Source organism: Coturnix japonica, chromosome 8 (genome assembly GCF_001577835.2).
Source record: "Coturnix japonica isolate 7356 chromosome 8, Coturnix japonica 2.1, whole genome shotgun sequence".
Lineage (NCBI taxonomy): Eukaryota > Metazoa > Chordata > Aves > Galliformes > Phasianidae > Coturnix > Coturnix japonica.
In genome coordinates, this window is record NC_029523.1 from 21,408,979 (window position 1) to 21,436,137 (window position 27,159).

Genomic DNA, 27,159 nt, shown 5'->3' on the forward strand with positions numbered 1-27,159 from the left:
ACATGTTTCCTTCATGCTGCGTTGGTGTGGTTATGTTAGAAGGGTGCCGACTTCGCACTGTGCATACAACTGTATTTCACTTTAAAAGTTTATCTTCTCAATTGAGAGGCTGCACACACCGTTACATCAATCACGTATTGCTGTAGCTCTCATCACCTCCAAGGCCGCCTCCGCACACAAAGAGCAGCACGGCCCGGCCCTCTGCCCTTAGCGGCTGCCGGGGCCCAGCGCGGGGCAGGAACTTCGGCCTCCGGCACAGCTCCGCCCCGAGCTCAGACGCCGGGTCCGTCCCGCACACCGACAGCTGCGGGGCGGAGCGAAGCGCCGCTCGCTGTGGGGCCGGAGGCGGCCGGCCTGGCCTCATTGCGCCGGGGCGGGCACAGCTCCCCGGCCGCCGAGCGCGGTGCCGCCGGGCCCTACGTGCGCGATCCCGGCGGGGCGGAGTGAGAGGAGGAGCCGGGGCGGCCTGTGCGACAAAGCCCAGTGCGCAGAAAGCTGGTGACCAGGAAGCGGAACGGCACCGGGCTGCCGCGGGGCGGGGGGCGGGCGGACCCCACCTGAGCCCCGCTGCCCCAGCGCTCCCGGGCGGGAGCCGAGCCCTGCGGCCCCACGGCTCGGGGCCAAGTGCGGCCGGCGCTGCGGGGCGGCCGTGCTGCCGCTAAGCCGCTTAGGGCCGGGCTGGCATGAGCCTCCCCGGCGGGGCGGCTGCGGGCTGCGCGCTGCGGGGCGGCTGAGGGTGCGGAGCCGTCCGTCGTAAGGAGGGGGAGAAAGCGGAGGGGACGCCCCTGCTCCCCGGGGGGAAGGAAAATGGGGAACTGCCTCAAGTCCCCCACATCAGATGACATCTCGCTGCTCCACGAGTCCCAGTCGGACCGGGCCAGCTACGGGGACGGGGCTGAGCCGGATCAGGAGCCGCCGCCGCCATATCAGGTACGGGAGGGGGCGGGGAGCGGCGCGGCGGAGCCGGTGGGGACGGGGACGGACGGAGAGGGGCACGGGACGGGGGGGCGGGTTGAAGCCCCGAGGACCCCCCGGGGCGCTGCACAGCGTCCGTCCCCGCGGGCACCGAACGGCGGGTCCCGGCCGTGAAGTGAGGAGCGCCGCTTTGTTCCCCGGGGGGTCGCCGAGCTGTCGCGGGGCCGCACGGACCGTTCGGGACACGAAGCCGGAGACGGCGGAGGGGGGTCGGGGCCCGCCCAGGGGTCGGAGCCGCCTCGATCGTGTCTGGATTTGGGCTGAAAGCAGGAGGGGAAGGCGTCGAGTTTCCAGCCGTGCCGCTTCCTTTGTTGTCGTCGCGCGGTGACATCACTGTCTGTGCCGCTCTCGGTGCTCCCCGCACCGGAGGCCGCGCGCTCGGCGCTGCCCGGCTTTGTCTGCGGCGCTTCGGCAGCAGCTGAACCGGAGTAACTTCGTGCTGCGGGGTGAGCCCGTTTCTTTCAGCTCCGTGCGGTTCCAGGAAGGGCCGTTCGCTCTCCTGCCTGGAGAGGATGTGTACATTGACGGCTGATGACGAGCTGGGGAAGAACGCCGGGTGCTCCGTCACGTCCTCACAGCTGTGGGGTCCCGGCACAGCTCTGTGCTGTGATGGCCACCAAAAGGACCCAGGGCTGCATTTATCCCCTGCTTCATCTCCATCTCCTAAGGAAGGATTGTACGTGGCTCTGAGCAGGACACGAGCCCTGTCTGAAGGGATCTGTAACAGTGACAGGTACAGATGAGTCCTGCGCTCCTTAGGGTGGGGAGTCACGCAGGAGTTGCAGACCTTAACGTATTATTAACAAGGCTGCAGGAAGTATTTAGCAGGGCAGATATTAACCTGTGATACTCGACGAACACCGGCTGTGACAGGAGGTCCCTGGGTTGCTCCATGGGCACAGCAACCCTTGGTGGAACCATGCTGGGACCACTGGGCCCTGCAGAGCTGCTCGCTTTATGTGACTGCTTCATGACAGAACAAATTCCCTAAGATGGGTTGGGTTTTTTTCCCTGACTTTTTAGTAAAGTCTGCACAAGTCCATTAAATAAAGATGTGTGGTGTCAGGTTTTTTTGACAGGCGATGTTCTGAGCCAATCCTGCTTGTCCCTCCTGTTTGGGAACGCAATGAAAATTGTCCCTTGGAAAAAAACCTGTCGGCTCTTGCAGGAGTTGAGAAATTGCACTGTGCAGGCCTTCTCCTGTCGACTTCAGAGCACAGCAGACAGTAAAATAAGCAAACTCGCAGACATTTGTTACTGTGTGCATTCATAGCAAAACTCCCCCAAACCCCACGCGCTGATCCCAGCAGATCTCAAACACTCACTGTAAGGGGCATCTTGTGTTGCATAGTCAACATTCAAAGATACTCGCTCCACAAATAAAGAAACACAGTGCTTTGTGATGACAAAAGACCTTCACCTTCATACTTTGCAGTATTCCACACGCTTTGAGGTTGAGGGGGGTTGTAACTTCAAATTGTTTTGGGGTGAAAAGGTGTGCAAGCCGAGCGCTGAACCTGGGGAACTCCTGGAGCTCCATTATTGCTGTAGTGGCAGCAGGATGTTGTGATCTTATCCTCTTCCTTGCCTGCCTTCCTCCGCAGGTCTGCATGTTCTCTTACACACTTTAATTCTCATTCAAACATTGTAGAAAGTATCACCTATAAGGACAAGAATCCCACATGCCCATTTCTAACACTGAATCTGAGCTATGATCTGGAATTTAAAATAAGGCCAAGAGTTTAAAAACTTGTTTGTGGCACCTACTGCTGCGCACGAGGAGCTGTGGACGATTAACAACTTAAAACTGAGCTGCTGGAGCCTCAGCCATAAAATGGCTGCATTTGGGTTTGCTTCCTTTGGGTTTGCAGCAACGATGTGCAAACTTCCTGAGCCGCTCTCTCAAGGTGTGCTAACAAGCAGAGCGAAGGAAGCTTGCTGGGGTAGGTGCAGCGTTGTAGACAGGACTTGTGTGTCTCTTTGAGCTAAAGTCTGTGCTATCTTGATACTCAAAACATTTTCTGTGTCTTGGCACGCTTGTTTTGTGGGTGTCCATATGGGAATCGAGTTAAGCAATAATTTTTTAAGGTGTTCACTTCTAACTGCAAAATAGGCACCTAATAATCTCTTCACTGTTGCATGCCAAACTCCTTTTCATCACTGAGTGCTACTGAATCTGCTGTATAAAATTCCTGCTTCTAAAAGTTGAACTGAAAATTGGATTGTCAGTACAGACACATGGAATAATGAGGAATATCCCTGCCCTTCAGAGGCTCTGTATATACCTGTCACTTGTCATGTGCTGTAAGCTACATGAGAAAGGCTTCCAAGGGAGTGCATCCCCTTAACAGCTATCTGAACTCATGAAGAAGTGGTCCATTAAAACAGCAGCCGTTTTCCAGTGCATCAAGCTTAAGGGCTAACATGGGAAATAATTAAAACACGCAGAGAAGAACGTGTATTTGTGTGTGGGGAAGGAAGTTACAGTTGACCAGCATTTTCATAGGCATGCTGATTTTGGCTGCCTCCATTTTAGACTCCTGAAATTACAACTGTTTTTCCAAGTGCTGAGCACATGCAACTCCATTTCTAACTAGTGAATCTGCTTAGGAAAGGGTTAGTTTGTGTTTATTTTTTTCCCCCATCAAGTCCTCAAATTTGAGTGTGCTTTCAGGCTCGTTCTTCTGTTCCACATTTGACTCCTTTGCCATCTGTTGGCAATATGCCTTCTGCTGCTTTGTCCACAGAACTCCGTTTTTACCCAGTTTCTCTTGCCTCTAGTAGTTCTTTGCAGTGATGTTATTTTGCAGAACAGATGTGCCGTCCCTCTCAGCCCTTGTCTCGTATTTCTCTTCTTCAGTAGTTCCTTAACAGAAAATAATTTCTGAGTTTACCAAACTTTGGAGCTCTATTTGGTGGAGTATGGAATACATCTCTTCTTCCTGAGTTTCGCAAAGGTAGTGCTATGAACACTACACACTGAGATCTTTTTAAAGACATACAGTGCTTGCTGAACGATTAAGCTACGACTATGAGAAGTGCCCATTCCCAGCATTGACCCTGTGCTCAGAGGAGCACGTTTGAAATGTTGACATGGAGGACAGGCTGGTGAAATACGTTGTTCCTTTATCTGGGAAGACCCAAAGCCAGCTCTGGTGCTCTGTACCGCCCTGTTTGTCTTTGGGGCCCTGATAAAATATTTCTCTGGATCTTTTTTTTTTTTTTTTATTTTACTTTTATAATTTGAATGTATCGTTTAAAAACTTCCGACCTGGGTAGTCGCATGATTAGGTAGCAGGCACAAAATGAGGCAAGAGATCACAGATGTGAGCTTAAACCAGCATGGTGTGCCCATAAACTTCTGAAAGCTGTCGGCAACAGCAGGTTTTGAAAATGCAATTTGAGATATCTCATGGCTTCTTTTAAATTGAGGTTGCAGCAGTGGCCTCCTTGGGCCTGCTCTGTTCAGTGAGCATCGTTGGTGCTTGCTGTGCTCTTGTCCTGATCCATCTGTGCTGCTGGGCTTCCTTCCGTCTGTGCCCAGGTCTCTGTGCAGTGCCCTGCAGGTCCTGTAGCCTCAGTGCAGTGTTCCTTGTGTGAGAAAGTCCTCTGTTTGAACAGTCAGAGGCTGCCCTTGATATAGTCTGCTGCATTCACGTGAGACTTGCCACCGTGGATGCATGTGCTGGGTACATTTTGCTCAACAGACCACAAAGCTTTTATGGTTGTCTCATCATGACTTACGTTTTGACGTTACTAATACACAGGTGTTCCGATGCTGTCCTCTCAGAGGAGTGGTAATTGATATAGTTATATGTTGCAATCCAAATGTGTTCCGATACAGCATTTGCACCTGTTTACAGAAGTGTGTGCAAAGTTTGGGGCATGATATTGAAGATACCCTGTTATAAATTGTTCTTAATGAATTTTGGCTGAATATTGGAATTCCTTGCCAGCTCAAAATAGGTTTTAAACTCCAATTGGCTGTGAATGAAATCAGCATGGTTAGAGGAGATGGGATTTGTATGGCCATATTTGAGTTCTGCTGTGCTCTTTCTGTGATGAACATTGGAGTCAGTTTCTTGACTGCTGCTGTTGAGTCAGCAATGGGTGAAGATCCGTCTCTATTTTGACCAGGAGGTTTTGCAATAGGGGTTTTGAAAAGAAGAGAGGGTGTTCATAAGCTCATCTGGCAGAATGCAGGTTGATCCACTGCATGCATTTCTCCAAGAAACGGCTAAGTTGCATCGAGATTTTATGCAAGGTCTGTTGCTGTCTGCTGTGACACTGTTATTCTCTTCAATAAAGGAAAGAAGCTTGGTTTAATGAACACCGCCATCGACCCTTTCAACGTTTCTAGTTGAACTGGTTGCGGAATGTTAGGTCAAGAAGATAAAAATAACGCTGCTTGCTTGTGACAGACTTGTGTCTTCCAGCCTTTGTGCTTGGCCTCAGTGTTGCCTCCTCACAGACATGCACAGAAACCTATTTATATTTTGAGGAGTTAATGGTCTGTGGAATGGACTAACGCAAGTCAGCCGTGACTCTTCTCTGAGCTAATGAAGCTGTTCCTAAGAGACCAAAAAAATTACAAAATGAGCAGGTTGTGGCTGAGTTTGAGTAGAACCTCTTTAGGGGAAAAAGCTGGCTGTTCTTTGACTATAAAAGGCAAAACAAGCTCCAGTTGAGGCTTAGACTGCATGGAAAAAAATTACCGAGACACCGTGGAAATCTCAGCAGTGAGATATGCAGGTAGATGTGTGTTCTTGGAAGATGCTATCTGCTGTATGGTTCTGCCAGCCTCCTGGATGCCTGCAGCAGCAACCCGGCCCAGCAGAGCTAGTTCCCATACAGCTCCATGGTGGGCACTGCTGGAGGTTGGGTGTAGATTCTTGCTGGCTGAAACGGAGACTTGGGATAATAAAAGCATAAGTCACTTCAGCAGGCCTTGCATAAGCTGTGGTCGTTCTTAGTTTGTTCAGTCTGATGTTTGGCTTGTAACTTTTGGCAAATTGCTTAACTGCTCTGTGCTTTAGTTTCCTCGTCTGTAAAATGAGGAGTAATAAAGCTTATCTTTAGTGCAGACATGCTTAGTAAATTAATTCACGTTTGCAAAGTGTTCTGCAATAATTTGATTTTAATAAAATGGTATTCTGCCGTTACAAAATGAACCTCTGCAGGAATTTACAGCAAATTATCTGCTGTGGAGAGGGAGCTTTATCAGAAGATCAGTTTAAGACAAGAGATATCTCTTGAAATCTGTTGTGGAATCTGATAATTTAGGATTGTTTGGCAGAGCAGATGCTTCCAGATGCTCAATTAGAAGAAATGAAGAGGCAGTGGAGATGGTAATAAGAAATCTTGCCTAATCAGGATAATGAATCTTCATTATCCGGGGAGCTCTAGTGTTCTTCAAGGCAAGCCAAGCTTAACAAGCCATCCGGCCCTCCCCAGACCCAGGACCACCTCATGTCATGGAAGCTCCTGCATTTCCTGGACGTGCCATGATTCCTCAATGCAATCTGCAGATGTTGCTGGCCGTACATCTGGTGCTGGGTTTCAGAACCACAGAAAATAAGTGAGTTTTGTGTTCTGAAGAGATAATGGTTTGTGGAATGGACTAAAGCAAACCAACTGTGACTTTCCTATGAGCTAATGAAACAATTCCCACGAGGCCGCAGAGTTATGGAGAGCGGTTGTTTTATTTACCAGCCCTCTGTAGGAGTCTCTGTCGGTCACACAGTTTCTCAACAACGAAAAAGAAAGTTAGAATGCTGGTGGCCGTGGTCCCTGAGCAGCGGCATGGACAAATAGCAGATGCATGCAGCAACTGGAGGAGAAGATGAAAGAGCTTTCCTTTCAACCACAGTTGCGTCAGCCAAATCACAACCAGCTGGTTTATTGCAGTGAACTGCTGAGCCATCAGGAAGCTCGCGCACGCTCCCTGCCTCGCACACGTGCACACATGCATGAAACCATACCGAAGGCTGGTTTGATTTTGTTTGAGTGTTCTCATCCTACCCGTGTTCAGCCACTGGCTCAGTCTTGAGGTGATGTAGACCTGTGCTGCCTCGAGGAGGGCTGGAACTGGGGGAGGAATGGGAGAAACCGTGACTCAGGGAAATGAGTTCCCGTAGTCCCAGCGTGCAGCGATGAATGCGTGGGCTGTTATCCTTGTCATACTGAGTCTTGTTTCCCAGGATCGTATTTCTTTGGACACTGGAGCGGACTCTGTGACCTTCTTACTTTAACCTCACCTGGAGCAGCGGGTGTGTCTGGAGGCACAGCTCAGCAGCAGTCACTGTACTTCGTTCCTTGAACTCAAAGGCCAAATAACCAGAGAAGGCCTCGTCCGTAAAGATGAATCTCAGCTGGCTGAGTTTTCCACGCTGAGCCCGTGTGCCATTAGAACTTGGACTGCAAAGACAAGTCCTAGGAGCATCAAGGAAATGCCTGTTTTATGACTAATAAAATGTAACGAAACTGCACAGACATCCAGTGTTAGCAAAAAAAAAAAAAGCTCCAAACACCAAACCTCAAATATTTGGCACAGTTTTGGACAAAGGCAGGGAATCACTGCCACACAGTCTTGGTTAAACTGCTGATTTTTGTCAGGTATTTCCAGTTTCACATGTTCTAATTTTTGTCATAGCAAAACTAATTTAAAAAGAAATGGCCAGCTAGGTTGGAACTCAGATATATCTGCATAGAAAATCCATCCAGCACCTACTGAGCTACTGTCCGAGTACACAGCTTCCCTACGGCCCTTACCACTATCGCTTTACGTGACTCCCGATGATTTGTATACAGACTTTAGCCCTAAGGAAACAGAGCAATATTTATCTGGCTTTATTTATTCCCATAAGTAGTTTGGGAGACAAATCTCTTCTGAGTCAGCGTGCGCATGTTGCAGAATTGGATGAGGCTGGCTGCTCTCGCCCTCTTTTACAGCTGCGGGAGACGTATCTAAGAGATCAAAGTGCATCAGATTCCATTATTTCAGTATCTACGGGACAGTATAATGCATGACTGCTCTGGGACGAAGCCTGTGTCTGGCTTATTCATCATTGTAATTAAACCCAGATACAGAGTTTGCTCTGTGCTGAACATTAATCGCAGCGCCTTATGAACGCGGTTGGTGAAATTGTAATTCAGACATGGTATAACATCGCAGTATTGGTGAAGACCAATATTTATCTTGCCTGAATAAATTCCTTCTATTTGAATTTCAGAGAGCAGTGATTGCTCCAAGGTTTTGAAGAAACAGCTGTAAGAATTGCTCCACTACAGACCTTCCAAACTGCTAAACTGGTTTGGTCTGTAACGTTGCCTAACAGAAAGCAGTTAACTGCTGTATTCAGTGGGAACTCCATGAAAGGCTCAGGCTGGCAAACAAATGCTGTAAATTCAAATTTAGTTGAGACAAAAATTAATGTCTTAGCACTTGTAGACTTCATTTTTTTTTTGCTTGTTAATAGTACTTCCTTAATCTCTGTTGCCAGTTTCTGATGTTCTGGAATTTCTCTTGGTTGTTTTCTGTTTAGGTATTATCATTCGTATTGCAGTTGCATCCATCTATCTTCAGTTTAGCTTATGAGATATAGCTAAGTCATTGCTTTCAGCATCTGCTTTGTGAAGCTCTGTGATAGTATCTTTATTTTAGGACCTTACGGTGGCTGTGGATTGTCTTGTTGAGGGTGACATTCTTGGAAGTACCTTGTCCGTGGGAGGAAACTTGAAGCAAAAATACTTAATCTCAATTAACTATGCATTCTTTTTTAGGTTAATGGCCTTTTACCTCTTACACCCAGGGCCTGCAGCCCCACCCTGACTGCAGGTAGTACTGTGAGAATGAATCCCTTGGAACAGCTTCATATGGTAACTCATGTGGAGCTCTGCTATTTATAGAATCCTCCCAGCCAGTCATCTGCATGGACCGAAACCGAGGTGCAGAAAGAGATGTTTTCATTATGTCTGCGTTTAGACAAACTGTCTGGAATTTGTAAGCATTCAGGTTGTGTTTGCTTGCTTTACTGTGCAGCTAACCTACAGAAAATGTTTGCTGAAGAGTCCCCATTCCTTTTGTATGTAGCGGCTTTATTGATTTCCAGGAGGCGGAGTTGGCACTGTAGTAAATGTATAATTAGTTTTATTCTGCAAAACCATTCTGTAGGATCTTCTAGAAAAGAAAAAAAAAGTCATATCCACTTGCACACAAATACAATTTCATGCTCCAAGTGATCTTCGCTTTCCTCTGTAAACTGTAATCTTTCCTCTTGTTCGCAGAGTAACTTGTTATTCCTCCCTTCTAAAAGGAGCAAGATGACCCCAGCTTGGTGCTTCTTGGGGGGAGCTCAGCTCACCCTTCTTGTAGCTTCTCCTGAAGGCTCTTGGTGTGGCTGAAGTTGTCACCTACTTGGGGCTGGTGAACTGGGGAGAACAGAGCTGTAGTTCTGTGCTGAGGCAGGAAGCTGGGACATGTTATCCTTCCTTTCTTTTTGGTCTGTGAAATACAGCTTAAGGATGCTGTACAGTTGGAATAATACAAATATAGTTGGAAACAGAGGGTATATAAGGAAAAGACTCACCAACTCTGAGGCCTTCAGTCAAGATGGGTGCTCACTGATGTCCAGGCTTGCCACAAGAACTCCACAAAGGAGCCATCTTCAGAAAGAGATGCTGCTTTAGTGGTGGTCAGCCCTTAAATGGGGTCTAGGAGAGGTGAATCAAGCTCCACCCGTTCCAGGAGCAAAGCTGGATTGCCTTCACCTGTGCTCCCACAGCTGACCCGTCACTTGCCTCAGATGGTTAATCAGAGGTTCAGGCTGTGATTAACAGTTTCCCTTACAGATGCACTGGTATTCAGACTGTGCTGTAGTGAACCTAGGCATGGCTTTCAGACTGCCAGCTGTAGTATCAGGAGTTTGCTGTCTCTTTCAGCTCTGTGTCATCTTAGTGTGCTGTGGATGAATAATGACTAATTAACTCTTCATTAAAGAGTGGGTTGGATCAAGTGTGCATGCTGGCAGGAGCTCTGAGGTGGACTCAGATCGTGGTGTCAGGCTTGGTGCCTGCTTCTCCACTACCCTTCTTCTTGGAGATTCCTCTAAGCACTTGGGCTGCAGCTGCAGTAGTTTTACATAAAGGAGCGAAAACTGGGAAAGCAGTAGTAACAGCCATGTAACAGATGCTACCAAACAGGTTGTTGGTGTTGAGGGATCAGACAAATGCTTCCATCTCAGAATAACTAGTCAGGCAGCCAGAGAACTGCAGGCAGAAGGGAATTCATCCATCCTTTTGTCAGGATAAGACATTCTCTTAGTATAGAGGAGTTAGTCTGATTCAGTGTGTCAGTAATGAGCTGTTTGGACTTCAGCATTGTTTCTAAGGAGGGGGAGGTACTTCTGTGGCTCTTGGGAAAGTGCTGCTGTCTGATGAAACCTAATGCTCCTGTCCTGGGGCCTGAGCAATGCCAGGGACCGATGCCAATTGAAACCATCCGTGCCCCTATGTTAGTGTGCTACACCTCAGGCATGTGGGGGAAATGAGAATCTGTGTTCATTTAACTTGATTTAATACAGGATTCTGTTCCACCTCTTAAAAATAATGTCTTTGATAGGCTGTACCGGAGAGTGAATGCAGCTGAGGCTGAGGAAGAGACTTGGGGGCTGTCTCTGTACTCAGGATACCACAGGTTGAAACCAAGATAAAATACACAATGCCTTGTGAGCTTCTTCATGTTCTGCCATGATTCCAACACAAAGAATCCTGACCTTGCTATTTGCTGCTGCCAGAATGGCTGCTTTTGCTTTTCCCCCATTTTCCATTTACAGCCATGTGCTCCATCCTCTCTGTGGTGGCTTTGGTGCTTCTCTGATCCCTCCATGTGTCAACTCACACCATTAAAGCATCCAAAACGGGTTCTCTCTTATTTTCTTCCTGTCAGCTTAGTGAACCGAACTGACTTCCTGTAGGAGATTGGATTTATCTGCACTCTCTGCAATCCATATATTCAATTTTTTTTCTGACATCTCTGGAAAGGTCTGGAGGTGCCAGCTATTAGATGTGTGCTGTTTCCACAAATTGTTACAGCATTTTTGGCTTCTCCTTAGTGCAATTAAGAACGTGCTTGGACTGAACTGCATCCCAGAGCATGCACAGGGTGAAGGCCTGCTGCTGGTTTGGGAAGTGGGTGCACTGGGGAATGGTCTGAATGTGAAGTGCAGCCTCAGTTTGTCCTTTCTCATGGTAGAGGGGCAGTGATTACAGCTGAAGGAGTTAAGCTACTTCAGGACTATTGTCCAATATAGGCAAAGCCTTGCTTCTGTTTTACTTAATTGCGACTTTCCTGTTTAAAAACAAAACAAAAAACCCAACCCACTTAATAAAAAATATTAGTCTCCCACAACTGCTAACGTTTAGATGCTTTTTTCTTTTTTCTTTTTTTTTTTTTTCTGTTAGCAACTTTGTTAATGTTACCCAGCAGTTATGGGTATGTTTTAAGTAAAGGAATCAGTGAAGACTTTCACAGCCTGCCCATGCTGTGCAGCGAGCTGCTCTCCCGTGGGACACAAATGATTACAGTAACATCATTCATGTGCATTGCGGGGTGCTGCGGTGCCTCCTTCCTCACACAAGCCCTCCAGTTATTACTGTGTGGATTGTTTCCAAAGTCTGAATGTAACTTGGCAAGCTTTGTCTGTACTGCTAAGAGTTTGATTACCTTTGTGTGTGCATATGTGAGGACTGCCGGGGTAAGTGGCTTCTAATGCAACAAGCTCGCTGTTATCTAAAACATTTAGAATTAAGAAGTAATATAATTATACCAAGTCAGAAGCTGAAGTAGCCACCTCAAGTTTGTTGGATCCTAGAACTAAGTCAGGCCATGAGCAATTTTTGGCCTGACCTGCAGGAAAAGCCCCTGAGCCACAGCCAGCCTTCCCCAGCTGCATTCACCTCTCTGCAGAGCTGTAGGAGTCGTCTTCCAAAGGAGCCCACTTGCTGCTTTGCTTGCTTTATTTCACAAAATATGCTGGCCAGTTTTCAGTTTGAGTACAGTAATACATTTTGTTCAGCTGAAATGCAGCTATTTACATTAGACCAGTCTCTCTTTTAGAAAGACTTCAGTAATGCAGCAAACTGAAGTAAGATAGTTATATATATATATATATTTAAATCCTAGAAGCAGAATGCTTACTGTATTGCGGCAGCAAGGTGCCTGCGTGTCAGTGTGGAGTGTAGTAACCCTGTATTTGTTCACTTGATTCATGGGCCAAGTTCTCCCCAGGCAGCTGCCTGGTACAACGCAAGCAGCAAAGCAGGTCTGTAAAGCTGGAGGTTGCCACGTGTGGTAGGACTTCAGTGAGTGTACTGCCAGCAGGAAGGGCTTCCTTCAGGTCTGTTCTCAGCCCCACCTTTCTCCTGCCTCTGCCTGCAAAGTGTGCTGCAGGGTCTGAGCAAAAAACTGTGCTTCTGCTGCAGGTGGTTTCCACCATTGGGCTATCAGGAAGTCAGTAGGGGTGACACCAGGTCTGTTGCTCTTTTAGGTCCCTTGGGAGAAGGGGAGGAAGAAGGGCTTGTGTGCTGTTAAACTCCAGCTGTGTGCTGAACATGAGCCTACCCAATCTGTGTAAGCCATATAGAGCTTTGTAGCTGGGCTGGATGCAGTGAGAAATTGTCTGAGCATGGTGGTGAACTGAAGGTAGCACTGACTGTGAAACAGACTAATTTGGTTGCTAGTTACTAACTACATCGTAGCTTACATTAACTTGGATAGCAGACTGATTTGTTACTGTATTAGAATTTGCATATTAGTAAGCTGTGTGTGTGATCAGTGAGGTTATCTGCAACATGTATGTTATATGTGCTATAGGTAAGTTATGTTATACATGTTATTCTAAGCAGTTTTTACAAGGAGCTGATCAAGTTCTGCCCGTACCTCTCGTGCAAAGAGTCTCTTGATCAGCAGGCAACTAAAGCTCAAGAAGCTGTTTCACATTCAGATATTTATGGCCAACTTACACTTGTTATTCTTGTACCCAACAGATCTTGTTTTTCCTTTCCCAGTGTTTACCCTCCTGATTTATTCAGAGATCAGTCTTAAATACCTTTCAGCCTTTGTTTTTCTAGGCTAATGCTTCTATTTTTATTCTGCTTGTCAGTGGGTATAAAATTCAAGAAACTTAGTTTTCCTGAAAAACAGAATCTTATCTGATCCATAGTCACTGAAACTTAAAATAAGGATAAAAGCCAGGCATGGTTTAAGTGATGGAGGAATCATTGCCTGGATTGCTCAGCGTCTTGCAGTGAATTTTGACTGATAGTGGAAGCAATAGAATCATTCAGGTTAAACTTGCAGAACGTGCAGCTCAGGGATCCACAAGGCAATCCACCTCTGCTCATTTTCATAGCTGTTACTTTCTCTCATTTGGGTAAACTGGGTTATACTGTTCTGGACCTGACCAGGAGCACAGCATTGTGTGAACCCCTACAGACAAAAGCCAGGACCAGGCCTGTATGGTGTTTCAAGGCTAATTTCTGTGCAAAGCTTCACCTGAGCAATGAAAGTTTGTTCAAGCCAATATGCCAGTCTGAAAGTGCCCCATAGGAAATTCCTGTATGGCTTTCAGCAGATCTTATTTGAAGCCATCAGGCTCATTCCTACCAGAGCACACAGGTACAGCCATGCCAAGCCCTTTTCTGCCTCCCTCCCAGGTGACCATTTTGTTTTTTCTTCTGCTGTCTGATGCAAAACAAGTGGAAGAACAGAAGCCATTTGCTGCAGTGGCTTCTATTTATTTCTTTACTGCAGTGGAGGTTTGCCTGTAGGAACGGAGGTATCCCAGGTGAAGACAAGAATTTAGACTGACTTTATTACCTTGCCTATTAGCTGAGGGCTGACCTGGGAAATCTGCAGTGTCCTCTGGGAAGCAGTCCACCTAGGTTACTTTGTGATGCAACTGTCCTCTCAAAGGGATGTGTTCAGGATAGGTGCCCTTTTGGAATCCATCCAGTAAGCTGAGAACAAAGTTGCTGCTGAAATTGGTAGGTATCTTTTTGTTACTGTATTTAAATGCACAACAAGGCAAATACAGCCACAGCTTTCTCTCTCCTTGGTGTCAGTGCACCCAGCCCAGTGAGACGGAGGGGTGCTCAGACACAGCCCTCTGCTAAAGTTCCTGCTTTGCTGGGATTTGTTGGAACAGCTTGAAATTAAGTCAGCCATGGTCTCCCAAGTTCACTGGTAATGCTGAAAAGGGATTTGTGGTTGCAAATGCTTCGCGAAAGCATTGCTGACAGAGTGCAGCCTAGCAAATAAGATTTAAAGAAAGGATAACTAAAATATTTCCATAGGAACTGAGTGAACAGTGTCTCTGCTCCTACAGTTGGAACCCCAGGAAGAAGTTTCCCACCTGTTTTTCTTCCCCTTCTCTTTAAGGCTCTCTAGCTATTGCACTTACCTGTAGCCACACTGTAATGACTCCTGAGTAACAAGGTGCTATGCTAGGCTAAATGCCATAAATTAGACCTAGAGATCTCCTGGGGCTCTCTGGATAGCTGTTTGTCTGTGGCTGTGTTGTTTGTTTGTTTTTGACATAACAAATGGAGCACCTCTGGACTTACTGTCTGCAAGCTTTCCATCTGTAGCACAGTGTTACTTCATGTAGGTATTTCAACATGGCTGGATCTTGTTTGTGTCTGGTAACATTGCTCTTAGTGATCCAGTGGGTTGTAGCAGGGCATGGTTATTCCATCCCAAACATTTGGACAGGAGAATAAGATAAGCAGAAGCGTCTCTTTACATCGACATAATACTTGAAGGAGTGTTGGTGTGTAAGTGGGGCAGTGGGCTGAGTAAAGGCAGCCTTATGTTCTCATGTCTGACAACAAGACACCATGGCCTCCAGTCTTTGCTGGTGGTGTTTTTGTGTCAAACAAACACGGGCAAGATCCAAAGAAAAGCATGCAAAGAAATAACAGACTCAAAATGTTGCTTAGAGAAGAGGTTGGCTGCTGAAGGACATAGTAGCTTATTCGTTTGTGCAGTGGAACATCCGCTGTGCAGCCTGGCTGCTCCAGTGACTGAAGGCATTTCGTATGCAACTCTAAGGTGTGTTTCCTGATGACAAGCTGGGGATGGCCCCCGTGTTCATTGACTGCCTCTGTGCATTGCAAGCTTGAAAATAAGTAGGAAAAATACGTTCTGGAAGTACTTTGCTTGTATAACCGAGTCCTGAGAGAGCTATTTATGATTTTTCTACCTGTTCTTGGCACAGGCGTTTTTTCTGTTAGGAATGGTTTGACAGTTGGATGAGATCACTCTTGGATTTGTGCCCTGCGAGCTAAAAATGCGGAGTCACTGCTTGCGAGGACAAGACTGAGCTGGAAGAAAATAGAAACATTGCCCTTGTGTTGGCTGCTAATACTGCATTGGGAAGGGGAGCAGCTTCATAAAGCTTTAGCATGGCTTAGTTTTTTTGTCCAGTCATTCCTTGCCTTTAGATAGTGTGCTACTTTAAAACAACCCAAGCAAAGAAACAACAGATGTAGCAATAATCATTGATGCCTGAGACATTCCCCTCAGATTAATAAATGACGGCAGAGATGAGCTGATAGCCGGAAGCCATGCCTCTGGCCATTTACTCCTGCTGCTTATTAACTCATAGCTGAAATAATTAATGTTGTTATCAAATGGCGCTAAATGAATAGCCAGATTTGTGTGTGTTCATCCTCACAGAAGTGTGACATGGCAGTGCACTCAGGAGAGGTGACAGCATCCTCACGCTGTGACGTTCCGGGCTGCGCGTGGGCATCGCTGACGAAAATCCTTGGTATGCAGCAGCGGTGCTGGCAGTGCTGCCTGATCCAAACCCCATTGCTCTGCAGCTCAGAGTGCTGGAGGAGCAGCAGACGTGCCCTGCTGGCTGCCTGGGGCCGGGCAGAAGGGAGGTGGCAGGGCAATGATGGGGACACATCTCCCGGCTGGTGCACTATGCTGACACATGGGACAGCTGTTCAGGGAGGCTCCTGCTGCACTGTGTATGGTGGGTGTGGTGTGTGTCCTTCACATATCTGTGGCTTTGTACCAAGCTGATGGAGAAACGTGCAGGAAAAGCCCTGTGGTTAAGCTGTTGCCAAACCTAGCATGACTGTGTGCTATTATTGGCCTCGGAAGGCTGCTGGGTCCTCTGCAGATCACTATTTGTGGCCTGGGCTCAGGTTTTGAGTTGTGTGCGTTGATCTCAGGGACATGCACTTCGTGTTAGACTGAGACACTTTGTGCTTGTAACACTTCATCAGAAATGCAGATGCAATTAAGGCAGTAAAATGGCTGCAGATCTGAGTGTGCTGTCGAACAGCCAAGGTGTGGCAGCTTCCTGCTTGAGTGAGGACTCATAATTGACAATGATTTTGTTAAAAATGTAATTAAAATATTTCATGTTGAGTACAAGGTTATGGTCACGTGAAGTGTAAAGCAGGTTCCTGAGGTTTGGAACAAACCTTGCTGTCATGGGCTGCCTTGCTGGCTGATATGGCCGTTAAGCTGTGTTCTGGGTGGCCCTGTTTGCCTTGGGAACGTGCTTGCCATATCATTGGAAGATAATGCCCAGATAACACATGCTCTGATCTTACAGATGAGATCACCCTTCACTTGATGTCACCGATCCTTTGATGTTGTGCCCACTATATATACTTCTGAAGTCCATTCCCACTTCTGCTTAAGAATGAATGATATTTTCCTGCTCTGTTGCTGTGTTGTTAATAGACCAGACCAGCTCTTGTACTGCATGCTGAAATATACATAGCCACATCTCAGATTTACACGTGGAAGCTCAGCCTGTGCATATTTATACTTCAGCTGTCCTCCCCTGATGGATTGCTCATGGCTTTGGTGCACGCGTATTTTCACGTTTGCTATTTTGGCCCTTTTCCGCTGCTGTTCCTCTTAGCTAATTAGAGCTGACTTCTGTGACTTTGCTGCCTTGTTCCTGAAGTACCGAGAATGCCTGAGTTGTTCTTAGAATCTCCTTCAAGCCGAGGTAACTAATTGCCAAAAGATACATTTTAGCACTCTTGCTATTTCTTAAGTGTTCAGGGTCAATATTTCGGGATGGTCTGAAGGCCCTGAGTGGGGAATGCTGGTTCCTGGCTTTTCCAGGCACGGCAGTGTCTGCACAGTCAGTGATAAGTGTTTGCTTTTGGAGAGGTCGGTCAGAACAGTGTGCACATACAGCTGACGATGGGAGCCGCTGTAAAGGAGGTGACAGGACCTGTATTTCAGAGGCAGCACCCTGTTAGATCACCTTGGGTCACCTGGGTGCTCCTGGGAGGTGAGCGGGGGCTGCTGGAGATTGGCCTGACAGAACCAGGTGTGTGAGCTTGGGGCTTTTGTCAGAGCCTTTGAGTGCTGCGGGCAGTGAGACACAGTGAGACACGGTGTCTGCAGGCTGACAGGTGTGTTGGGACAGAACCTCTGTGCTGTGCAGCACCCCAGCCTGGCATCAGGAGAGCATGCAGAGATCAGCCCTGCTGCTTTCAGCCTTGATCCCTTTGGTTTACGCTAGAAACAATTGCAATGATTGATGCCTTACCCTTTCCAGAACGTAAATAGGCGTCTGCAGGAAGTGCGAAGGATTCCTGTGGGTTCGTGTTCTGTCAGCCCCTCCCTCGCAGCTCTGTAGTGTTTTCCCCCATCTCGTGCTTGAATGCGGCCTTCAAAGAAACCCTTCACTGGATTTGTTGTTTACCATTTTTTTGGCTAACCTTTATTTTCGCCTCCTGCTCACTGGCAGTGAGTGAGTGGGATGCAGCAGGTTTGCTTTGGACCCTTCAGGCAGAGGCAGCCTCACTGTGACCTTTGTCTTCAGCCTCTCCCGCTGCTCTTTAGGACCAAGTTTCTCGGTTTTATTTTTTCTTCCCAAAACGTCAGGCTTTTATTTGTTGTGAAATCTGCTCCTCGTTCTCCCAGCAGCCATCTCGCTCAAAGTGCTGTGTATACACAGCCGTGCTGCTGTAAGAGAGGGGCTTTCTGCAGAGATAACCACTTGGTGCGAGGAGGAGAGGATCTGTGCCAGCAGTGCAGATGTTGCTGTTTGCATATGGGTGAGGATGATCTGTGTACATGTGCTTCTGCTGGCACCAGCTGCAGCAGGGGCTGCTGCATCCCCAGCCGGCTGCTCTGCTTCGTCATCCTCGGGGTGCAGCACTCTGCATGTCCCTAAGTAATGTCAGGGGCAGCTTTTCTTCCTTGTTCTTCTCGCTGCCACAGCTTGACAGAAATGCGTGGATCTCTGCTAACTGTTTGTGGATGTTTTCCCTCCACGTATAAAAATAACCTATTAAAATAAACACGCTGGGAGCTGTGGGGTGAGGGCTCTGTGATCCCCTTAGGAGCTGTGTGCTGGTGTCCCAAGTGCAGCTGTCGGGGGGCTCTGGCTGGAGGTGGGGGGTTTTGTGCTCTGAACTCTCAGGAACGTGTAGAAATTCACCCCCTGAAATTCCATGGGGGAGGAAATTTGAGGGAGGAACAGGGGCAGCTAAATCCAGCAGGGAGCTGGTGACCAAGGACCTGCTTAGTGGGAATGCACCCAGGGATGTGGCCCTGGAGCCAGAGGAGCCTGCTCTGCAGTCTGGCAATGTAAGAATTATCTGGTTGTGTCAGGAGATTATGCTTCCAGGGATTAATTACTGCTTTTTAATTACTACTTTTCTCCTACCATTATTTCTAGATAATCTTTGGTGTTTCAGATGCTTTGGTGGGCAATGAGATCTCCGGCCAGCTGCCTCCATGGTGCAGCAGGTGCCATCAGCAGGGCTGGGCAGTGGGCAGCCTATGGGCTTCTACATGATAGCACATGTAAGAAGTGTGAAACCAGGTCCCTTGAGCAGCTCTTCTGTGTCTGGGAAGGCAGCGTGTATCCAATTCAACAGTGGTTCTGCTGGGCAAACCCAGTCTTGATGGCACTCAGTGTATGTGGGTGTGCTCAGCCCAGCTGTCAGTCCCCGCTGCCTCTTCCAAATGGGAGAGGTGAGACGAGGGAATTTTTCTTTAAAAAGAACTCCTTAGCGTAAGTGCTCAGCTATTGCAGTTATTTATACTGCCTGGCTACCTGGAAGCAGGAATATAAAAGGTTGGGTAACGATTTCATTACGCGATGTTTTATGGCAACTGGTATTCAGCTTTATAAATGAACTGTTCTCTCCTGTACGGCAGAAAAAGGTTTTTATATTTGGCAGCCTGCTCATAATATTCTAAGGATTATTAAAGTAAGCTTTAGTTGCAGTATAATGCACATTATAATGGCAAGTGGTTTTACAGTAATATGTCTTGGGGGAGGATATTATTTCAGAATGGGTATTAACATAGGGATGGAGCTCGAGTCTTTTCATCCCGGTCAGAATGGCATTTCCAGAAAAGGCCTCTGGACCATTATCCCAGTTAGTTCCTTGTGAGTAATAAAGTAGTGAGAGGAGAACGTTTCATGCAGTTCAGCGGGGATTTTGCAAGAAGCAGAAAAAGCGAGATCTTTATTTCTCACCTCTCGACTTCACAGCTGTGAGCTGAAGTTGTCCGTGTCAGGATTCCTTGGGGGTGGGAAGCTGGAAGGCTAAAGCTGCATGTGATGTCAGTGCTATGAGGGCAGCATCAGTGCAGGTCGATGTGAAGCACCCTTACAGCCCCCAGACGGTGCAGCGCAGGACAGACGTGGCTGCATTGGAGGGGCTGCAGAAGGGAGCTGTGGGAATGACTGGGCTGTTTGGTTTGAACAGTTTATTTGTATTAACTGAGCAGGCAGCCCCCACAAGGAGTGTAAGTGCTGCGCCTGCTGCTATTTGAAGACTGTAAAAACCAAAACAAGACAACTTGGGATAAACACAGCTAGAGGGAAGTTTGTCTCCTCTGTTGGGCTGAATGCTCAGAAGCGCCGGTGCTGTGATGATGATCAGTACTGCAAATCAGGTGCAAATCTGTACTGCAGGGTGATGTGCACTGAGAGCAGTGGGGAAAAGATGTAGAACCAGAACCCCGGCATGGAGGTCAGCGGTGGGAGGTGGGGGCTGAAGGCAGCAGTGAGGGCTGAGTTCTGGAGCTGTGGGATGTCAGAACTGTTCGTCTCACCTCTGACCTCCCCGAAGGGATAATCCGTGCATGCTGGTGCAATTATTAAAAGCAACAAACAAACAAAAGCCCCGATAACGCAATGCTGATATGCGGCGTGCAGGGATCTTAAAATAATCTTTATCCAGGGATTAAGAGTTTCTGATCTACCACTGACCTGCTTTCACAGAATTACAAATTCATTACACTTGCAGGAACAAGATGGAAATGCAGTAAAACAAATAGCAGCAGTTTTACAGCAACGTAAGTAACCAGGGTGAGCTGCATTGATGAGAAAACCTCCAACAAAAAACGGTGCTTAACAAAACCTTTTTCTAGGCAGAACCCCAAGTGTGCCTGGGAATCCATGTGCAGAAACTGTGTCTGGGCTTCCAGCAAGGTGTGAAAGCATTTATTTTCACTAGAAATAAAAAATGCCGACCTCTGGGTGCCCTGTGTGATTGCTCTCCTCGCTCCCTCAGTGGAGAATTGAGGATTGACATGTAGACACAGACCCCGCTGTCCAGCTGGAGTCTGAATTGGTGCTGCTCCCACAGGGCCAGGGAGAGGAGAGAGGGATGTGAGAGGAGCCAGGGAGAGCCGTGCTGCCCCTGTGCTGTGATGGGGCACACACTGCTCCTGTGTGCCACTGGGGGCAGGGATAACTGATGAGTGCCAGTGAGCGGCTTTTATTTTGCTGGCTGACACTTTTATGGCAGTTTGATTGTTTGGTTTGGCCATATAGATATATGTATATATACATACATATGTAAAAATTTGTATGGAAGAATAGTTAGCGTGAAGTTTCATCTTAGTTTGAAACGCCTGGCGTCTATATCCAACGATAAAGAACACAGACATTGGCTGAAAGCTCAGTATTTTGTAATTCTGGCTGCAGAAACATTTTCCATGGTAGATAAAAGTGAGCCAGAAGAGCAATAAATCTGCACTCATCAGGACAGTAATAATTACATGGGTCACCTGATTTTTTTTAATGTATGTTTGTGCCATGGGGTTGTAGCTACAAGTGCTGTTGGAGCGAAGCCTCAGAGCCCCAAAACCACCCTGCAGGGTGCAGGGCCTTGCGGTGCCTGGGCTGATGGACACAGAGAGACATGCAGAGGGGCCATGAGCCCATGGGGGCTTCTGTGCCTCCAATGGGGAGTGGGCAGCTTTGGGATGGTCACTGCGGGTGCTCCCCATGGTCTGAGCCCTGCAATGTGTGTGCCCATGTTCTTCCATTTCACTGGCCTGGTTCCACGCAGCGGGCTCTGGCTCGGGCAGGGCAGGCTTTTAATAGCAATTGGAGGAGAGATTAAAGTGCCATCAGACAGTGTGTCAGGGATCAGGGATGGAACAGCCACTCGTTTTTATTTACAGTAACGCGATTTATGTGTTGTCACAGCAGCCTGGCAGACATCACCCCCTGGTTTTTCATGTTCCCATGCAGAGAGGCAGCACCATTCTCAGCCACTGCAACATCCAATGTGGTCCAGCACAGTGTCCTGTGTCCCCTCCTCTAATGGGGGACAAGGCACGGGGCAGCGGCTCTATTACAAGCAGGACCTGACATGGGGGGGGGGAGCTGCCATGCTGGGATGGCAGTGTGCTGTGGTATGTGGAGGGGATGGAGTGCACCGCTGGCCCTAAAATAACAGGGAGTTCTCAGGGGAATGGCCTCTAGGGGTTGGTAGGAGCAGGTGCTGGTATGCAGCTGGGAAAAGGGAGGGGTTTTGGCCTTGTTTGACCTTCAGTGCTCACAGTTGTGCTTACTGTCCCAAACCCACCTGAAAAGCTGTCAGCTCGGGGCTTGTGACTGAGGGATCGTCCCAAGAGCTGTCTGAAATGCCAGGGGTTTGGCTTGCAGCAGGATCTCATTTAACTGCAGTTTCTTACGCAGTGATGCTGTGCTCAGCTGTGTTGCTGTGCTCAGTTTGCTGTTCTGCGGTGGAGCCGTCCGCTGGCAGTCCCACGTCCTGCTACTTTCAGGCATTTTGAGTTCCTCGATCATTTTTCTTCCTCCAGTTCCTGCATTTCTTTATGTTTCTGTAACCCCTTGCTGTCAGGGCTTTACCAAATGAGCTGTATTGCTGTATTAAACACCTGCACCCTTCCCTGGCTCAGGCAAGCAGCACACTCCTTTCCTATGAGAAATAAAGGAGCACTGATGCCATCTCCTACTGGTATAATCCACAGAAGTACAGCAACGCCATGAAACTACAAAGGCAGGGGCAGCTTGTGGTGCTTGCAACACCAGATCAGAACAGGGCCCTGCCCTGGCTGAGAGGTGCGGCGTTAGGGAGGGGAGCGATGCTTTATCTCCCCAGCACGCAGGTCAGAGCCACGCCATGGGTGCTGCTGTATGACAGGTCACCCCCAGCTGCTGGCTGTCCCTGTCCCAGCAGTGCACAGAGAAATCTGTCAGGTCATGGGAACCGTTAAAAGGCAGCTGTGCTAGAAGGGAACTGTGACTTTGTGAAATAGAGCCTGAGCCCTAAGGAAATTAACCACACTTACTGAACACCAGCAGTGCTAGCCCAAAGCGTGGCTGAGGTGTCACTCACAAACCCATCCTGTATGTAATTTTAGCCACGAATTTGCAAATGAGGAGTGGGAAATCATCAAAATATTTGTAGGACTGAGAGAAGAAAAGTTAAATACATTGCCTGCGCGGTCCTAGGAAATACTAGGAAAGCCTTGGTTTAATTTTTTAATAGAAATATTTTAATTTTAGGAGCAAGTCCCCGTTCCTGTGTATCACCCAACCCCTAGCCAGACCCGGCTGGCAACGCAGCTGACAGAGGAAGAGCAGATCCGAATAGCGCAAAGGATAGGCCTTATCCAGCACCTACCGAAGGGAGTCTACGATCCTGGAAGAGACGGCTCTGAGAAGAAGATCAGAGAGTAAGTTCCACAGAGCTGCTGTGCACGTCCACTGGTCTGTGCTGTTCTCATGGGAAACCTCATCTGGTCTTTCTGTTTTTGCCTTACTTTCAGGGAGTGTAATTTGATGCAGCTTTCTTCCATGCAGAAGCCTCTTTGTTTTATCCTTCTTCACTTTTCTGCTATTTTCCCTCATGTGTGTAATTTATGCCCTTTTCTTCCTCCCTTTATGGGAAAATAATTCCATGCTTCTGCTTCTTCATCTTCATGGCTCCCATCTCCTGTTTCCAGTTCTGTGCAGGCTGCTGTGCTGTCCCATCCCTGGCTGCAGGCTTCCTGCTAATGCTGTGGTCAGGGGCTCCCAGTATGAAGAAAACACCAAGAAATCCAGTGCTGGGTGGAGCCAGCACTGATGTAACAAAGAAATCTTGCCATATCTGTCAGTAATAACAGCAGTTTGCATGATAGTCATATCTGACAGATACATTGCTTTTCATTTCCAGTGTGCTGCCATCACTGTAACTATGTCTTGTTTCCCCAGGTGCGTTATTTGTATGATGGACTTTGTGTATGGGGACCCTATCCGATTTCTGCCATGCATGCACATCTACCACCTGGACTGTATAGATGACTGGTTGATGAGATCCTTTACCTGTCCATCCTGCATGGAGCCAGTGGATGCAGCACTGCTTTCATCATACGAGACTAACTGAGCCAGGGTTTCTCCGTGAACCTTCAAGGAGACCATCCACGTCAATGGGTTTGATCCTTTTGTCATTCAGCCCAAAGAGCCAGAAATTAGGAATTAAGGTCATGCACAAAACATACATTTCCTAATGAATAAAAAATACTCCTGAATGGCTGCAAATATTGGGAAAAAAAAAAAAAAGCATAGTATTTTAGAGACTATAGAAAAAGTAGGTTGTTATTTTTAATGTAAAGCCTTGACCCAGCGTTGTCTTTAATGTTTGTTCTTACACCCGTATATAGGAATTGTAAAGTGTTACAGCAACTGTAAATGTTTAAACTGCGTGTATCCAATTTTATTAGCAGTAAGATAAGAGTATTTTTTTTTTCCTAAATAAAGTAACTTTTTTTTTTCCTGATTCTTTTCACAAGTCCTGGCATTTGGGTCAAGGCTTTATTAAAATCTACATTTTATAACACTGGCACAAAGAAATAGTTTTAAGCTTGTTTGCACAGTTCTTTTTTTTTCTTCCTTTCTTTTTTCTTTTTCCCTCCACTGGAGATGGAATTCATTGCCTTAGGTCTTTTTAATAGTGTAATGTTATTGTTGGGCTGGCTCTATGCTTGAAAACCAGTTTATTTATAACCTGTTACAAGTGCTATATTTTGTTTGCAGTTAGGAATATGCAGACTTCAAAGTGATCTCCTAGCTTGTAAGCAAACTGAGATGCATTATCCCTTTTCTGCAAGTGATGGTGGATATAAAGATACGGAATGGGTCCTGCAACTGAGAGTATGATACCATGGCTGTTAGAACTCACTTCAGTTTGCACTAAACAAATCTTTACATGTGGATGTCTACCTGAACTTGACCAAGGTAAAAGTGGGCCAAGATGGACAGTAAATAAGCAGTGAAGCTGCCATAATTGGAAACAAAGAAATTGGAACTAAAATAGCGTTAGCAGCAATTACTTATTTTATCTTTTTTCTCCCTAAAAAATGGTTGCCTTGAATTGCAGCAGACGGATACTGCATCTCTTGTTCTTGTAGTTCTTAGGTTTCAGAAGTTAAGAATAAACATACTGTATCTCAGTCTCCTGTATTACATGTATCTGTTAAGCCCTGCTGGCTGACACATCAGTCCACCATGCAGATAAGAAATCTTACCAAGCAAAGAAAAAGTATTTTGTTCTGCGCATAAATGCAGCATCTAAATGAATGCAGATCGTCACAGCAGCAATGGAGGGGGAAAATAGAACTGCTGGAGTCACAGTGACAACATTAGCTCATTTCTGCAGCAAAATTATGTGCTTATTAAGAGGTGGTTGCAAGATTGTAGCTGTAAAGAACTTTTATCCATTTAGGGTGGGTTTTTTTCCTTTTTCTTTCTTAACGTGCCCTGCAGTGACTTGTATACATTCAGTGCAGCGCTGATCCATTTTGAAGTCTTGGTCTTGCAGAATGAGATGCAAATCTCACATAACCACAGCGAATCAGGGAACGTTCTTGTTTGTTTTTCACGTGCTGTTTGAGTACTTGTTCTATCGAGTTGTGTTTGAAGACCCCAAGTACTTTTGACCTTGTGTATCAACCAGCTACAACTGTGCATGGCACGGATACTTTGTGAAGGGTTGGTGAGCAAAAGGCAGAACCAACACGTTGATTTATTTATTACTCCTATAGCTGATAGCAACCTGCTCCCTTATTGAGGAACTCCAAGCCGCAGTTGGAAACAAAGCAGTCTACAGTCCTACATTCACTCAAATTCTACAGATTTACCCGGACACAATTTTGTGCTTAATTCATACATACATGCTTACATGGAGCAAAATCGGGGCGGACAGACCTGAAGTTGTGCAATATTTTTCAGTGCAAAATAATTGTTCCTTTTCATCATTCCATGTGTGTTCCTTTGTGTCCTCCTTTGTCTGGTTGGGGGAGGGGGGTTTGTTCTTCATTGGGAGGGGGTGTTACTTCCCTTTTTTTTTCTCCTCTCTCTCTTTTTTTTTTTTTACATAAAACAATGTCCACATCAAGTATTAGTTATTTTATCTTGTTAAAAATGGCAAATGAACAATTTTAAAAAGCATCACCATCCTGTTGGTATTAGTCTTTATTTATTACAAGCCTTGGTTAAAGGAAGACTTGAAGGAAACATGGAGTGAATGGTACTGAATGTGTTTCTAGGCACTTTTATGTAGGTGAGCTTCACTGCTGTACTTACTGGTCTATGGGAAAAGAAGTACTAATCCAGCAATTACAGCACAGTACTTGGTGAATAACAGAAAGGTCTGGAAGGGGCTGAAACAACAACGTTCCAAATAAAATAAATTCAAATTTTAGTTTAAAAATGTGTAAATAAATAAATCCAATGGCTTTTTCTAGTTCTCAGGGTGCAGTGCTGTTCTGGCTGATTTCAAATTCAAAGCAGTTCATCCAAATTCAATCTGAAATGAGACACACACTGAACCCCAGCTACAGCTCTGAGACTAGAAAGGTGCCTCAGTTCCACCACCTGGGAGGTGAGGGCAGAGTTTGCCTCCTGTCTCAGGGTATCCCCTGAACTCCTTCCTCACAGTTCGTACAGCACAGGGATGTGCTGAGGTGGATCATCCACGTACCCCATCAGCACCAAACACCACAGCAGTGTGTTGCCCCATTTACAGACAGAGCAGCCGCAGTGCTGGAGCAGGTGGGCATGAGGGCACTGCTGTTTCCAGCAGGGAAGGCATGAGGTGCGTCTGCAGCTTATGGAGGGGAAGGGATTTTGTCTCATACAACAAAAGAAAGCCAAGGTTCCTGCTGAGGCAAAAAGAAATGCAATGGCAAGGAGCAGGTGCTTAGTTTGATAAAGACCTTTACACTTAAAATACTTGCATGCTTCAGGAATTATTATTTTAATCATTTTATGTCTAAAGACGATCATCCTTACTCTGTTATGCCAGTTCACGATGTAAATTTGAGAGGCAAACAGAAATATACATAAACCCAGAGAACTTCTTCAAGAAGAGCTGGAGGTGGAAGAAGATTTTAACCACAGAGGGGTTTTGGAGCTGTAGCTCTCAGCTCCCCAGGGCTGAAGGTAACTGCATGCTTGGGAAGCTGACAACCCCCTCTGCAGCACTACGAGGGCATGCGCCCAGGCAGAGGGATTGTGAAATACCTGGACTTGAGTTGTCACAGCTTCAAGAAGTCGCCATTTCCTGTCCTTGTGCAACAGTGGTAAAAAGAAAACACTGCGGAGTCAGTGAAACAAAACTGAGATGGCTGAAACCAAACATTGCCGGGGTGCAATCCTGGGTTACAAAGGACGTGCAAAGTGGCTGCTGGAAACACAGCATGCCACAAACACCACATTTTTGTTGAAAACACAACTACTGGTTTAACCTATAAATGCATCAATAGAGCCTGTCCCACAGAGCACGTAGCACCTGGAATAAAAAACAGCTTCAAGGATTAACTTCTGCTACATACAGTGTAACTTAGGAGAGCATTATTTATGCCTAACTGTCCTC

The 27,159-nt window shown here is 46.8% G+C and overlaps 1 protein-coding gene and 1 long non-coding RNA gene across 2 annotated transcripts; one reads left to right on the forward strand and one right to left on the reverse strand.

Annotated features, from left to right (window-relative positions):
* Positions 1–341: 341 nt before the first annotated feature.
* On the forward strand, positions 342–25,542 carry RNF11 (ring finger protein 11). The gene is made up of 3 exons (XM_015870470.2): positions 342–930; positions 22,809–22,978; positions 23,499–25,542. The coding sequence occupies exons 1-3, from the start codon at positions 808–810 to the stop codon at positions 23,668–23,670; spliced, it is 465 nt and encodes a 154-aa protein (XP_015725956.1). The 5' UTR covers positions 342–807; the 3' UTR covers positions 23,671–25,542.
* LOC107317591 lies at positions 7,768–9,639 on the reverse strand. Its single transcript, XR_001556940.2, has 2 exons — positions 9,564–9,639; positions 7,768–9,478 (listed from the first exon to the last, which is right to left on the reverse strand). It is a non-coding gene; the product is annotated as an uncharacterized LOC107317591 (long non-coding RNA).
* Positions 25,543–27,159: the final 1,617 nt, after the last annotated feature.